General features: G+C 36.1%; 2 protein-coding genes across 2 annotated transcripts; one reads left to right on the top strand and one right to left on the bottom strand.

The window, feature by feature from the left end:
• Positions 1 to 461: 461 nt before the first annotated feature.
• LOC120074300 (lipid phosphate phosphatase delta) lies at positions 462 to 6,007 on the top strand. Its single transcript, XM_039027386.1, has 8 exons — positions 462 to 993; positions 1,086 to 1,181; positions 1,268 to 1,342; positions 1,464 to 1,594; positions 3,202 to 3,305; positions 3,392 to 3,520; positions 5,044 to 5,159; positions 5,349 to 6,007. The coding sequence occupies exons 1-8, from the start codon at positions 832 to 834 to the stop codon at positions 5,751 to 5,753; spliced, it is 1,218 nt and encodes a 405-aa protein (XP_038883314.1). The 5' UTR covers positions 462 to 831; the 3' UTR covers positions 5,754 to 6,007.
• Positions 6,008 to 6,572: 565 nt separating this feature from the next.
• On the bottom strand, positions 6,573 to 15,600 carry LOC120072671 (serine/threonine-protein phosphatase PP2A-4 catalytic subunit). Its single transcript, XM_039025108.1, has 11 exons — positions 15,307 to 15,600; positions 14,233 to 14,289; positions 13,253 to 13,336; positions 11,888 to 11,959; positions 11,627 to 11,698; positions 11,212 to 11,252; positions 8,558 to 8,624; positions 7,710 to 7,901; positions 7,501 to 7,590; positions 7,305 to 7,412; positions 6,573 to 7,167 (listed from the first exon to the last, which is right to left on the bottom strand). Exons 1-11 carry the CDS (start codon positions 15,397 to 15,399, stop codon positions 7,102 to 7,104), a joined length of 942 nt encoding a protein of 313 aa, XP_038881036.1. The 5' UTR covers positions 15,400 to 15,600; the 3' UTR covers positions 6,573 to 7,101.
• Between the last annotated feature and the right edge of the window lie 392 nt (positions 15,601 to 15,992).

Here is a 15,992-nt window from a genome sequence, read left to right on the forward strand (position 1 = left end):
AGATGTTGAAGTACAATAGTTAATAAAATGCAATAGAAAAGTGACTCATATTGCAAAGAAGAAAAAGAAGAAGATTAAAGGGAGAAATATGAAGATAAACGAAGAATTTCTTCATTGAATTGTTGAAGATATCCAAATGATTTATATTTTAGTGGACTTTGTGAGAACTCAAATGTGAAAATGGAGATTAGATGATTCTAGTTTAGGTCCGTTATTTATTTTATTTTATTTTAGTTTTGGACTGTGAGTTAGGTTGCCTAGTTTTAGACTGAAAGAGATTAGATGAGTTACTTGATATGTAAATTGCGTGTTAGAAATGTATCTGAAAAGTATCTAAAAATATCTAAAAATATCAGTATCCAATTTTTTACCTCACATAAAATATCTATGCTTATGGGGAAATATTAACCCAATATTAATAACCAAAAATCTTCCTATGAATTCATTCATCAATAGCGTTCCCAAAATTGTCCGATACTTCAAATCTTTCCCTTACATGGAACAATGGTTTCCGTGTGCTGGCATTAAAAGGTACCAGTCAAAATCCCAACGAAGCCTAACCGCGAAACCCACAGCCCACTGCCTTCAACAATGGAAAAAATTGTTCAAAGCCTCTCCCCATTCATCCCCTTTTCGAAATCAGATGAACCGATCAATCTTCTAACGAATCCAAATTCGACCCACTTCCCTCAGATGTGTTAAGCACCCCTACATTCTGTTTAAGCCTTTGATTTCTCCGTTCCTCTGCTTCTTCCTGTTGTTTCTTCTTCCCCTTTTTTATTCTCTTCGATCCCTCTCTTTTTGGAGGGAGGAAGAAGAAATAGGGGGAAAATGGAAAACGTAGCTGTCTGGCAAACGGTGGCTTTATGCGGTTTCCTCTCGTGGATTGGTTTGGCTTCCTACATTAACATAACCCAGAAGCTCAGATCCTTGCTGCAACCTTGGGTGGCTCGACATGTCGTCAAAGGCGTTCCTCTCATCCTCCGAATCCAGGTTTGCGATTATTGAAACCGATTATGTTTAAGTTTTCTGTTTCTGTTCGTGTTTGGTTTCATTGTTTAAAGGTTTTTTTTGGGGGTCTGCAGAAATATCAGAATTCGTTCTTCGATGCTCTGTTTTCTGGGTTGTCTTGCATTGTTTCTGTGCCCTTCTACACTGCTTTTCTTCCGCTGTTATTCTGGGTATGTTTTAGATCTCTCTCTCTCTCTCTAATTGTTGATCCCTCACTTAGTTCTTTTGTAGGCTAACTTTTTGTCTGAAAATGTAGAGTGGGCATGGAAAATTGGCTCGGCAAATGACTCTTTTGATGGCGTTTTGTGATTATTTGGGGAATTCCATCAAGGTAACTAGCCTAGCCTTTTTTTTTTCCTCTTCGAATTCAAGCTTCTTATCCCCCTGTCAATCCAACATGTGGTGTTTTCTTTTCTTTTCTTTTCTTTTCTTTTTTCCTTTGAATTTTCTAGGATGTGGTATCAGCTCCTAGACCCAGTTGCCCACCTGTTAGGAGAATAACTGCCACCAAAGATGAGGAAGAGAATGCCATGGAATATGGATTGCCCTCTTCTCACACGCTAAATACAGTTTGTTTATCTGGGTACGTGGTTCCCATCCCTGCATGGTTCATATGCTTTGCTATTTCCTTTATGGTATCGTGTAGCTGGGGGTATTTTTTGTTTCTACCTCTTCAGGGTGGGGTTCATGCTGGGGTGTGATTTTTAGCCAAAATCTTTCTTTGTAAAGGGTTATGAGACCCGAGCCTCGACTCAGATTTTGACGTGGGTGATACTGATGTTTACAGTGACTTCTTGCCTTTTCTGCTTTAGTTGAATTTGTGTCTGAGCTTGTAATTTGATTGCCTTAAGGATGTGTAAATAATCTTTGTTGAGAATACCAAGGGGATCAGCAACTACAGGTTTAGCTCATTCTGTGTGGGAGACAGGAAAGATGATTAGCAGAATTATGCACTTTTTTTCTTTTTGTGGATGATTTGGATGGAAGGGTCTTGTTCTCTTCAATTGAAGACATTTTGGTTAGCTGGGATGCTCCCATAAGTACTTTAAGTGTGATCGTAGTGATATGTATACTTGCAAGCATTGAGAAGAATTGCTCCAAAGGACATAAGAAAATGAAGGATAAAAGAAAAGGTGCTTGGGATCCATTGAAGCCTTTTCCTGAAGGAAAGACTTTATGGTTGGAGACTTTTAGAAGGACTTCTCATGTCAACATTATCTTTAGAATCAACAAGTAAAAAATTAACCTTGTTATGAACTTCAACTTTTCAAATATGCTCAAATGTTGTAGCAAATAATGGATGTAAAATGACTCAATTACCAAAAGGACTTGGAAGTCTCACGTGAATGTGTAATGAGCCTGGATAATTGACCCTTTTATCATGAGAGTTTGAAATGATTGAAAACAGATCAATATAGTTTAGGAGAGAGCTTATGAGGGATTGAGAAGTTTCAGCAGTGCATATTTCTTTAATTCATTTTATCTCACCTTTCTTTATGTTTTGGGTTTTATCCAGTTTAGATTCATTTAAAGAAATTAGTAAACTTGCTGTATTGGGCCTATGTAAAAGACAATTACAATTTTCAATATTGAGTGTCCCATTAGATTATGACTAGCTTTTGTGTCACTGAGATATACTTAAAGTTGAATATGAAAGGGCTTATAGTTTCAGTGAAATTGGAATATCGAGGGGAAAGAGAAGAAAAGGAGGAATCTCCTCTCCATGTATAAGTATGTTATCCAAAGTGAACTTTCTCCCTTTCACTGAAAGTAAAGTGAATGGTTAGAATTTTTTGTTTAAAATTAAGATTAGATAAATGAATGGTTAGAATTGAAATTTGAATACAATCCGAGCACTACAATATGTATTTCACGAGCCATATTGAACCTCCATCATGACAGTAGGGTTAAGGAAATTAGTTCCCAGTTTCCTTCTGATGTTGTCTTTCATAGTCTCCTATCTGCTCTCTTCTTGTCCTCTTGAAAAAAGTTCCACATTCAAACAAATGTGAATTCCGTTGAAAAAATAGGGCTGGTGAACTTTGGAGGCAGTTGTTTCCTTACTACTAATTTACTATTGCCATAAATTTTCAACTTTTGTCATACATTATGATTTTACAATCTATTGCCTCTTTGCAGGCTATATTATTGTTTTGACACTAACTAATTTCCATTGGCATGACTGTGCAGATACCTCCTGTATTATATCCTATCTTATACTGAAAATATACATGCCTCCTACATATTCGTGGGATTTTCTCTTGTTTGTTTGCTTGTAGGCCTCATTGGCTTGGGTAAGCCTTATTTTCACAAGTAAAATTTTGCAATTTTATACCTCTTTTAGTTTCCCTTCCCATCTAAAAATATCATTCTGTGGCAGGGAGAATATACCTGGGCATGCATAGCCCAATTGACATCATTTTTGGTCTTGTTTTCGGCTTGATGATTCTCTTATTTTGGTTGAATGTTCATGAATTCGTGGACAGCTTCATTACCACAGGCCAAAATGGTATATTCACTGCACACTTTTATCGCTATCTTTTCCCCCTAGTTAAGGTTCTGTGCAGTATTTTGAGGAGATTCTCTTCTAATTAGTATTTGTTATTTTCAATGAATAAGATGCATATTCAATGAACAGAAGGAATGAAAAAACCAGGGAAAGAGGACTCATATTCCCAAACTAGATTTGCTTTATGAAAGAAGATCCAATTGGCATAATTGGAAATGCTGTTGTACTGCCCAAAGAACTCAAAACTCTAACAGTATATTCCAAAGGTCACTCCAATGTATAGAATTTTCTGTTGTTTGGTTTATTTTCACAATATTTTTCACAAACAAGCTGTCACATCACACTGGGACATAGTTTTAACTTTTAGCTTTCTGCCTCAGCATTCTACATTAAGCAACAAGAGAGAAGCCTTCAACTAATTAATCTAGCTTTTATAAGGAATGTAAAAAACAAAAAAGGAAATTGTCTAGGCTTGCTACACTTTGTTTGGCCAAGTTGAAGAGATTCCAAGGTGATGATGCTGTCGTCTTACTATCTGCATTGTTCATTTCCCTCAAAAATATAGACCACAACAGACACCTTAATTTTTCTCAGAGGAGCATAATGGAACAGAAGAGGTTGACGAGAGAGCATGACTCAATACCGGATCTTCTAGCAATAGCTATTGAGTTAAAACTTTTCAGTTTCAAAAATGTTCACTGAAATTTTACTAGGCTGAACATTTGAAGAGAGAGAAGAGAAAGTTAATAAAATCTCAGAGAAGAAAGGGTTGACTAGAGAGGAGCAGGAAAAAATTCTACAAAAGAGGGGTTGGAAAGACAGAGAGAGCCTGGGGGGAGAGCAAGTGAGAGAAGAGAATGAAAACAAAATAAAATATCAATTAGGATGTCACATTGTTAAAGTAACCACATTATCTCTGCCACAACAGTGACATCTTAGCACCAAGTGTTAAGTTATCTAAGGGCAGGTACTAAAAGCAAGCAAACTTCTGGGCTAAAATATTCAGTTTGGAACTATAGGGCTTAAATAGGAACCATCCCTTCCCTCAAATTATACACACAAAAAGTGTATTTTACTCATATATTTGGATTCAATGAGAGAAGCTTGAGAAAAAACAGAAGTTTGTGATCTAATCACTGAGGTTGAGTTTATATCAGGTTCAAAATTGACCACTGCTACTCAATCTTATAATATAGGTAATATGTCCTCAAGTGACTATGAAGCAATAGTTATTGGGTTTAATCCAGTATCCCTTTTCCCGTTTCCAATCCTAGGGATGTTAAGATATTACTGACAGACCATGTTACATAGTATAATTTGAGGAATTTTCAATTTGAAATGGTGGGACTTACCGTGTGCTAGGTGTTTCACCACAAAACAGAGTTTGGTGGATCTTCTTGATTTTACATGTTTAAATGTTTGACATTTACACTTTAATGTCTCTCAAGGTGCATTATCATCAGGGTGATTCTGCTGTGCTAATTTTTACTAATCTATTTGTTGCATGCAATATCTGGGTGCAGTTACTTATTTCTGGGGTGCCCTAAGCATTCTGTTGCTCTTTGCTTATCCTACACCTGAGTTTCCTACTCCAAGCTTTGAATTCCACACGGCTTTTGATGGTGTTGCATTTGGAATTGTAAGCAACATTTTTCTTTCAGAATGCAGTTATTTTTAATATAATTGATGGAAGTTATCTGTTCTAAAAGGTGTCATTTTAAAGGATTATACTGTCAAAGCTCATTGTCTCTTTAGAAGTTTGGATCCCTCCTAGTTTCCATGCTTTCTTTTGCTACTTCAAATATGTAAGAGAGATTCTGTCCTGCAGGTAGCAGGAGTACAGCAAACATACCATCAGTTTCACCATGAAGCCGTTGCTTGTATCTTTACTCCACAACTCCCATTTGCCACGTTTATTGGTCGGATGCTTGTCGGTTTACCAACCATATTAATGGTGAAGTTTTGTAGCAAAGCTCTGGCTAAATGGATCCTTCCCATTGTTTCAAACACCTTAGGCTTGTCCATAAGATCAACCAGCTATATCCCAATGCTAAATTCATCCTCAACTGGTAAGGTAGATGGGAGCAAACAACGTGGTCCTCTGCACAAGCTGTTCTTCTCAAGTCAGGACTCGTTTGACATTGACACGGGAATTAGGTTCGTTCAATATGCAGGCCTTGCTTGGTCTGTGGTTGATCTTGTTCCTTCTCTTTTTTCTTGTTTGAACTTGTGATCTGCTTAGTTCCAATCCAATCAGTTCAAGATTTTAACCTAATTGAATCCTGAGTTCTCTGTATATTTTTCATCTTGCATAGTCAATGTTTAGAAGTCTAATGTCCTTGTGTCATGGACATTATTTTGTATAATGAGGTGCGGCAATTTTATATGAAGCCAACGAATGTGGCCATTAGCGACTACTATATGAGAAACGAACTTTGGAAATGGATTGTAAAGTGTAATGGAGGAAAATATGATTTTTTTTGGTAAGTCATTCAAGTTAAGCTCGCTTTGGAAGGAAAAGTTGATTTCTTGGAAATGAGTAGAAATGGGTTGTAGCATTATCAAAATTGCATTTAATACTTTTCTTGGTTTAAATCCTATTTTGGTTCCTATATATTTTTTATGTAATTTTAATTTTGATTCAGGTTGGTTCTTATACTTTTGATCTCTTTATTGGATCAAAATAGATACCTTTTTAAATTTCTGGATCAAAATAAACAAAAGATGAAAAATACAAGAATGATTATACAATTACTGAAGAAAATAATATCTTTGACAACACAAAATTTAACTAAGAAAACTCAGAATCATGTTTTAACCAAAGAAAAAAAAATCCCAACTCAATCATGAAAATGTAGCCAAATATCAGGCAAATAAAAAGATTGAAAATATTAGCAACAAAATGTTCAAATCCAACCAATTAGAAGGTCCAAAGCAATCTTTTTTTTAATTTTAAAAAAGAAACTTTACAGAGATAACAATATCCATAACTATAAATGTCAGAGAAAAATAACAAATATTTGCCCCACTTGTCCAAAGTGTGGGATATAAATTTCACAAAAGGTGGTTGTACTAGCAAATGGAACAAAATCCCTGGCTGATTGGAAATTAAAATCAAAGCCAGCTTGACCTTATGGACGTGAAGCCTGTTTAGTTTCCTTCAAAATTCTCAGGCACAATCGTCAACATTATACTTCATACTAAAATTTCTTGAAATAAAAAGTAGCAATTCCAATAATTTCAACAGCCTTTTTCCAAACATAACAGAAACTAACTTACACCTAGTACATGATAAACACCAGCACTATAATTTTCTACAATAGAAAAGTGTTGTAACAAAATTAAACTACTTGAGATATTATGGAGAAAGGGGCCGAAGGGGTGAAAGAAAGTTGAATAATCTTTGTATCTTGAGGATGTCTGGATCTTCAAATACAAATCAGAGGGTTTTCTATATAAAAAAGTTCTGTCTCAGCAAGCAAAATCATCAATGCATGGCAGCATAAGTCGCAGGTTTTCTCTGCCTACAACGATGCACAACCCATATCAGTATACAGGGGAAGGATTTGACTTTAGCTGCTTCATAGGAAGTAATCTGGCGTTCTACGGGTGACATCGGGTTCTCCTCTTCTGGGTGCTGGCTCAAACTGATAGAGAGAAACATGCAGAGAATGGAACTAATCGTTCAGCTATGGATACTTATTGCAGGAATAAAGCAAAGGATGAGTATAGTTTGTGCATTCTCATCATTGTACAAGTTCATGTGCGCGAGTGAGAAAGAGACCTGGATAAATGTATGACTCCTGCAGTCATCAACCTCTAAAATTGAAGCCATGTTCCCACAGCGATAACAATAGTTAGGCGCACTAAAAATAGTAACCACCTTTTGTTCCTGCAGTTGTCATACCGGAAATCACATAAAACGATAAGAATAGAATAAGAGATTTATAGGGTGAGAAATTATTAAACAAACGTATTACATGAGCCCAGTTAAATCCATCCATGACCAGTTGATGAGCTCTAGCTATCAACTTCAAATTATTCATGTGATTGAATTGTTCAGATATGTCCTGCAAAAGTAGGATATGAAACGTCAGATAGAAAACACCTTAAATTTTTTTCAATTGGCGTAAGGATCAAAGGGTAAGTGTGAAAATAACAAAATCCTTGAGGGATGGTTAGAAATTACCTGGCCAAATGTATACCCAGCACCCCGAGGTGAAATCCCCCAGCCGCATCGGTCATCTGGATCAGACCATAATAGGTCGCACATTGGGCCTTCATGCGGAACCTCTTGAACACGGTCAAAGTTTCGGATGTTATCAAGGGTTTCAATGGATGGGGACAACCCACCATGGAGGCAAAATATTTCTGACTCAACCTGGAAGGAAAAATAAGAGCCAACAGATAAAAAAAAAAAAATGCAACAATAAGAGGCTCTTGATAGTAAATTTATTCAGTTTTCTGCTGTTAAAAGTTATGTTAGACTACTTATAATTTGTTTGTTTTATGATCCGTTTACTAAAGCACTTTTAATATCTTAGCCAAAATGAATAAACCCACCAGAAATATACCAAGACAAAAAACAATGAGTACAAGAAAGGGTTCCGGACGTTGTGGATGAGAAACAGACACCAAAAAGCAGGTCAAACCTAACCGCAGTCCACATTCCCCCAAAGATTCTCTGTTACTCTCAAAGAAACAAAAAGAGAAGAGAACACCACCTCCTCCAATATCAAGCAACAATATTTATTACCGGCCAAAAGCACATAGATGATCTCCCAAAAAAAAGGAAAAGAAGAAAGGGTTCTCAAAACCAAAGACGACCTGAAATTCTCAGTAGCACATGATCCAACAGGTTCATTGTAAAATCAATTTATTTCATATCCTGTTCTTCAATCACATGAAATATACAATGTAGGAGCGGCACTCAAGAAATAGCAAATGATATATTGATTCGAAATGGTAAATTGAGTAATAAAAGCAATAATTTACAGTAATACCCCAAAAAGATGATAAAACAAAAAATTCACTAACCAAGGCAGTCAAGGGAAAATAGTCAAAAAGATCTGTAAATGTCTTCCATACATTAGCATTGCCATACCTGCAAGTACAAAAATAAAAAGGATCACACTGCAGTAGGTTTTCAAACAATGCCAAAGGCAATCATGAATCACAAATTGGAGTTAAACTTTACTGACCAATTACAAAAAAATATTTTTCTGCAGATAGATCACTATTTTCTTAATATTTGTGAGTGTCCGGGCCAACTTACGTGCACCTTGACTAGTCTCATAGGACACGCCAATTGGCCCAACAACATTTGAGGTGCCGAGGAAGTTTGTAGGATATAATCATTTACTATTACATTTTCCTTTTGTGAGAAACTGAGAAAAATTATTCACACAAGCCAAAAGGACACCTTAAAGGCAGGAGGTAGAAATAATTTTTTGTGATTTGTGCACCACCAAAAGGCATCAAGCTTCACATTTAGACCCAAAAAGGACAACTCTCTTCTTCAATAGTCCTACTGTTTCTTTCTTTCCACTTCCTATAAGAGAAACGGATTTACTCTAAAAAATTAAAATGATGTAGGTCATATCTACGTAGATGAGTAGATAGTTAAAATCCTATAGTCCCTAAGCAAGGATTCCAGCTACCATACAGCTCAATCCAGGAGATGTGAATCAAATTACTTGATAATTCAGAGATGGATTTATCTTTCATCAGAAACCATGCCTAAGAGGACTACTAATACTATAGCATCAATGTTGTTTTTCCTTCAAAAGAGAGAAGGAAAAGCTTTTCGTCGAGTGAATGAAAGTGGGGTAGAAAGCAAGGACTAAATAAGAAGCAAAACATGAGAAAATTAGAGAAAAGATCCCTAATTTTTATTAACCAGAAAAGGAGGATAATTACCAAATAGATTTAAACTGAACACTTACATGGGGAGTTACTTTGACTCTCGGTTTCAAAAAAACAAACAAACAAACAAACTTTCGTCAAGTTGTGATTATTAAACAAGTCAAGTTTTGTACAGATTGTAACTCAAATAGTCTAGATTGTAAAATTGAAGAACTAGTCAGTGACTCAGTGGGATTTATCTGAGGATTCTCCATTGTCACTCAAATAGTCTAGATTGTAAAATTGAAGAACTTCCAATGAGTACCTTGGATTACCGAAAAAAAATAACACACACGCACAAAAGATAATATCCACGCATCTTTTCATCACTCCCTCAAAGATCAATTTGTAAAGAAAGTTTTAACTGACGGCAGGCCTTGTTTCTTGTACCTAAATTTTATGCAGTGAATTTGCCCTATGATAGCCCATCTATGGAGCATAGCCACGGACATCGGACACACCAATTTCTGAAAATGTAGGACACAGACTTGTCGAGGACACATCAATTAATTATTATTATTATTATCATTCTTATCATTATTATCATTATTATATTGAAAGATAACATCCAAAATACTTTATTCTTTTTATTAACTATTCAAATAATTATAAAAAAAATTGTGAATGAAAAGTAACTACAAACATGTAGTTTATTAAGTTGCTTAAAGAGAGAGAGAGAGAGAGAGAGGAGAAGAAGAAGAAGAAACCCCTAACCCTATTTGATTGCTTCAAAGTCGGTCAAAGCCCCTCATGTTGACTTTTTTCTTCCAAGATTTATGTTTTTTCTTGGAAGGCCTTTTCCTTTACAGCCTAGTTCTTTTGCTCTATGTATTTATATTTGATATTTTCATTTCTTTGTATTTTGAGCATTAATCTCTTTTCATTAATTTAATGAAAAATTCTGTATTAAAAAAATAAATTAAAAAAAAAAACCTCATTCAATCTCCCTCCCTCCGCTCCACAGCCATTGCTGCAAACCATCATTGTTCTAACCAATGTCGATGCTCTCCACTGTTCGGTGATGTAGCATAGGTTGTCTGATGAAAGAAAAGAGAAAATCAAAGGGAAAGGGAAAAGAATATGGGGGTTGTCTTAGGCGTGTGCAGGCATGTCTCCAGTGTTCGATTAAAGAAAAAGACTCACAAAGTTGCGTGTCTTGCATGTGTCCGAGCATGTCGGTGTCGGAGATGTGTCTGACACAGACACTCCAATAAAAAATAGTGTTTGTAAGCTTTTCCATCCTTTTGGAGTTAGTCACTCATCATATCCAACTTCATTATTTCAACCTAATAATTGTTTTTCTTTCTTTATGAATAATGGAGCTTTCAACAAGAATAAATGAAAGAATAAAAGGCCCAAAAAAACCCCTCAAACACGGATGGCAAACCATAAAATCGGCCTCCATTCGTGAGAAATAAGACCTAATGGATAACTAAAGAAGGGCTTAGCAACGGAAGTCCACAAGGACAAAATCTTACAAAGGACCACACCTCAATCCAAGATCTCTCTAGGCCTATAAAATTTCTCACTCCAAAGACCCCACAAAAAGGTAACCAGATCCATCGATCTAAGACATTTAGTTTCATGCATTGCACCAATGTTTGCAATTGATCATTGATTTCTTTTCTCCAACGCTAATACTATTCAGCACGAGAATCGAACATCGGTAAATATACTAATCCTATAGTCTCACTGATCATACAAATTATCCCCCAAAACTGAACAGAGAGAGAGAGACAAATATAGAGACTGAAACAGAGACAGAGACAGGGAATAGAAGAACTCACTTCCGTAAACATTCGTCATAAAAGCCATAAACCTGAGTGATCTGAGAACAAAAAAGGAGAGAGGATGAAATGGTGCAAGTTAATACAAGCGTATTGCATTATTTCTGAACATGTCTGATTTAGATGAGACAAATCCCCAAAAACAAGACACATTGAAGTACAAAAAGAAGCACAATTACGCACAGCCACTATTCATTCTAGAATGAACTCATGAAGTAGTTCAATGGTAGAAAACTTCAAAAGCAGAAAGCACCTAGATTATTTTTGCTCTCCCTCACTCCACTCCCAATCCCAACTTTCTGGATCAAGCATCAATTTAAAATTACAGTGTAGGCGTTTGGAATTAAGAAGCAAAATTGTGTGCATCATTTGTTCAAATGTATCCTGAACCCAAATATAGAGAATAAAATCATACCTGACGGCTCTCATGATTCCCTCGAAGAATGGTGATCCGGTGAGGATAACGAACCTTTAGAGCCACTAATAACTGGAGTATGGAAGACAACCACATATATTAGCTCAATTATATCAACCAGCCAAAACCTACAAGTCTTACATTATACATGATTTTTCTTATTAAAAAAACTATTACATAATTTATGATTTGTATGGAATATATGGATGCCTTGACAGAATGGTGAATGGGAAAATCAATAAATTGGTATTAAGAGCTTACCGTGACAGTTTCAACAGAATAATATCCCCGGTCCACATAATCTCCCATAAACAGATAATTGGTGTCCGGACACTGTCACAATATTATGTAAGTATAGATTCAGACCTGATAAAGAGGATGCTCAAAAGAAATTAACTCACAAAAGTGAACCCATAAATTCAAGGTTTATATTAGTTCCTAAACATTCAAATGTTGTTAGGAACAAAGGTGGTAAGAGCTACCTTTGTCCCAATGGGATGACCAATGTGGTACTTAAGTGGCTTGACTCTCTCACCTCAATAGCTTGCTTTTGGGGTGTGGTTAGCTTAAGTACCTAACAATCATATTAGAGCTAGTTGTCGACATTCTACAGAGGAGCATTGACAGAGGGTTCTGACTAGGTGTTTCCAAGTGAAGTGCCGACGGTCTAACCGCAAAGACGTCGACTTTCTAGGAAAGGGTATTGTTAGGAACTAAGGTAGTATGAGCTACCTTTGTCCCACATTAGTTAGAATGAGATGACCAATGTGGTACTTAAGTGGCTTGACTCTCTCACTTCAATAGCTAGCTTTTGGGGTGTGGTTTTCCAAGGTGCTTAAGTACCTAAGAGTCATATCTTTCTCCCCCAATTTTCAAATGTTTTGTTCTAGTTCTAGGCCAGAAAACTCTTTAAAGTTTTTTTAGGATATGAAACATTTTATTGATGAATGAAATATCATTCTTAAACCCAAAAGGGAGAAACACCCAAATACAACCAAACGCAGATCCGAAATAATGAAGTTACAACCAAAAGAGAACAAGGGAAAGAGAGATAAAAATGTACAAGCCAATCAATAATTGATAATGAACATATAAATCAGACTAGACCCAGAAACGAAGCAGCATTAATCGTTGTTGATTATGTCAAGTAATCATGGAAGAAAGAAGGGTGTCCCTTCAGCCAAACTAGGTCAAACGCTCCTTTGGAACTCTAAATTTAAAAGACATTTGTAGGGTTTTTAATCATGTGGAGGGAATTTTTAGGCTTTTGTGCAAGTAAGCTACGTTTTTTTTCAATTGGAGATCTCTATTAAAATATATTTTCCTAATGCTTCCCCCTTTAAATAAAATTGGGAAATAAAAATAAATAAACACTTATTTATTATTTTTTTTAAAGGAAAAGAAGACAATTTTTCCTAATGCTTCCCCCTTTAAATAAAATTGGAAAATATAAATGAAGAGACTACCTACTTAGTTTTTTTATTCTTTTTTTTAAGGGGAAAAAACGGCCCTTGGCTATCAAGACAATAACAAATATCTTACCCGAACTCCATCTTTCAGCAGAGCAAAAATAACATTTTTAACTTGAAATAAAATTAATGAATATTTAAATAGAATAACTTGTACCTTCCCTCCAATTTGGAAAAGTTCTGCAAGGTCATGAAATTGCCCATGAATATCTCCGCATATTGTTACTGGACTCTTCACAGGCTGATTGAGGAGAAAAAAGATTCCATGTAACATGGATAAAAGAAGGAATAGGAAGTTTGATATAGCAACCATGAAAACAAGCATAATTTCAAAAACCAAAACAAAGAACCAAATGGTTATCAATGGAGCCTAAATAATTATGTTCTACTACTCTGCAATTTAAAATTGAAAGGAAAATTCGAAAATACTAGTTCTCCTACTATAAACTCAACTCCAATTCATTTTCTTCGGGTGAAAAAGAGATTAATAATAATAATTAACAGAAGGGAGGTGGGCTATGTGTCTTCCCTCACCAAATGGCCACGATGTGCTGAACCAAACGAAGTTTGGTTCTCAAAGACAAAAAGTATTAAAATGAAGAATATATGGCCAAAATATATTGCTCCAAACGAATCAATTATGAAACTGCATTAGGACATTCTGAAAATTGAAATGATCAAATGATCAGAAAGAATGAATTTACATTCAAACATCTTGAAAATTGAAATGATGAGAAAGAATAATGACGAGGATGACCAATTACTATAAGGCATGCATGATATAATTGCAATAAATAATAGACTTTGTTTACGTACAAGATTATTTTGTAATGACAACATCTTGATGATTATTAAAGATTACAACACTCTCATGGTGTAGTTTCTTTTGGGGTGCGGGTGTCTCCTTGATTGATCTTGTCTCTTATCCAAAAATTTAAAAGATAATGATAATAACAACAGAGACACCGTATACATCATACTGTTGTAGATGAAGACAGACATGTTATGGAGACTTCTCGTTCAAGATGTATATCTTCCACCAGTACAAGGGCCAAATCAAGAGATATTCCAAACAAAAAAATCATAAATGGATTAAATAAGAAAAGGTTTGAACGCATAATGCCACAAATATAATACCTGTACATTGCTCTCTTCCATTAGAACCTCTTTGGCTTTGTCACACAATGCCCTAACCTACATAAACAAAAGCTATGATGAAGATCTTATCTGTTTTTGGGGGGGGGGGGGGGGGGGGGGGGGGAGGGGGGGGGGGGGGGGGGGGGGGGGGGGGATGTTAATTTTACTTCCAAACGCGTCGTAGGGTCAAATTCACCAAACTTAGGCATGGCACAGGGTACAAAACCATGCTAAAGTCAGTAAGGATCGTGAATTCTGACATCCTGTGGGTTATGGCATCCCTTTAGAACTCCCTTCAAAATCCAGTTAATTATTATTGCCTAGGGGAGTGGCTTTCTATAAGCTTCTTGGGTTTGAGGATTTCATATCCTCATCTCTAATGTACCATCTGGAGAGTAACAAATTAATGAAATAATGTACTATCTAGAGTAACAAATCAATGAAATTTGCATGCCAAGAAGAAGAAGATGATGAAAGAAAGAATAAAAGAAGGGCATTACAGGTACCAGGATTCGGGAGGGACTCATGAACACAGCAGATAACTCGTTTCTAAATAAATATAAATAATGTTGAAAGAGGCATATGACTGAAAAATCAAAACTACTGCATCAAAGTTCAAACATAGCGAAATCTCCATGCATCCTAGCTAACACCAACTCCATTTTATCATTTCAACAAGACGCCAGTCGTAATATATATAATTTGGAAGCTCGCATACCAGCAATTTACGGTAACAAGACCCACTCACACAATTACGCCTGAATCAATAGCTGAGAACCCAGAAAACAGTAATAAAAAAATTTAAAAAAAAAAAAAAATCCCACCCAATCAGACAGATGTCTCCCAGTTTCCCTTTTCCATCCACAAGATTCCATCACCGTCTTCTACTAAAGGGTCCCAATTATATAGCCAAGGTAAGATCTCCCAACAAATTACAATTAAAAAAAGAAAAAAAGATTCAAAATTCAAGGCCGCAATCTTGACGTTCCCAATTTCTTTTAGGTCAGAAACAAGAATCGCCCAAATCGGAGGTACCCAGAAACTAGAACAAAAAGATGAATCGAAAAGCAGAACCTGTTGCTCGGAGAGCGGCTTGCACTGCATGAGCTGCGAGATCTGCTCGTCCAGGCTGCTGTTGGCCTCGGACAACATGGAATCCGTGCCCATAGCTGCACCCGATAGAGACGCCCAAGGTCTGAAGGTTCAGAGAGAAGGCCCGGCCGGGGCGTGAGACTCCACTGCGGCGGCGGGCAGTGGACAGAGAAGAAGAAGGGGAGAGAGAGAGAGAGATGGGGATGCGCGTGAAAGAGAGAGCGAGTAGGGAATTGAGGTTGAATTATAGAAACCGGCAATGGCGATGGATTATTGGATTGAGTGGAGGGAAATAAATTATAATTATTATATCTTATTATATTTAAAGCTCATTTATTATAATCTGCTGTGGGAACCTTGATGGGAGCTCACGTGCTGCCAACAATTAGAAGTCGCCACGTCATTCACTTAATCACACACAATATATGTATATTAATAATATGAAACCCAAATTTCATTTTCCACCATAGAATTCGTGTTTTTTTCCTCAAATAATAATAATAAACTAAATATATCAAGTGGACTTTTGGGACGAGGAGTTGGTTGTTATATTTCTAATTTATTATAGTTGAGTTTTACTAGTTTGTGTTTAAGGTGTAGATTATACTATTTTAGTTTGAGAAAAGAATAGTAAATAGTAAATACTATAGCAAATGGGGGTTTGAAAT

This window comes from Benincasa hispida, chromosome 3 (genome assembly GCF_009727055.1).
Source record: "Benincasa hispida cultivar B227 chromosome 3, ASM972705v1, whole genome shotgun sequence".
NCBI classification, from domain to species: domain Eukaryota; kingdom Viridiplantae; phylum Streptophyta; class Magnoliopsida; order Cucurbitales; family Cucurbitaceae; genus Benincasa; species Benincasa hispida.

What these genes read in the sequence shown, in the direction of transcription:
- LOC120074300 (XM_039027386.1), top strand. Translation starts at nt 832, where the DNA reads ATGGAAAACGTAGCTGTCTGGCAAACGGTGGCTTTATGCGGTTTCCTC. An exon ending in ATTTGGGGAATTCCATCAAG is followed by an intron (nt 1,343 to 1,463) that starts GTAACTAGCCTA and finishes TGAATTTTCTAG; the next exon opens with GATGTGGTATCAGCTCCTAG. An exon ending in CATTACCACAGGCCAAAATG is followed by an intron (nt 3,521 to 5,043) that starts GTATATTCACTG and finishes ATCTGGGTGCAG; the next exon opens with TTACTTATTTCTGGGGTGCC.
- LOC120072671 (XM_039025108.1), bottom strand. Translation starts at nt 15,399, where the DNA reads ATGGGCACGGATTCCATGTTGTCCGAGGCCAACAGCAGCCTGGACGAG. An exon ending in ATTCTGTTGAAACTGTCACG is followed by an intron (nt 11,699 to 11,887) that starts GTAAGCTCTTAA and finishes TCCATACTCCAG; the next exon opens with TTATTAGTGGCTCTAAAGGT. An exon ending in ATTTTCCCTTGACTGCCTTG is followed by an intron (nt 7,902 to 8,557) that starts GTTAGTGAATTT and finishes TTTTCCTTCCAG; the next exon opens with GTTGAGTCAGAAATATTTTG.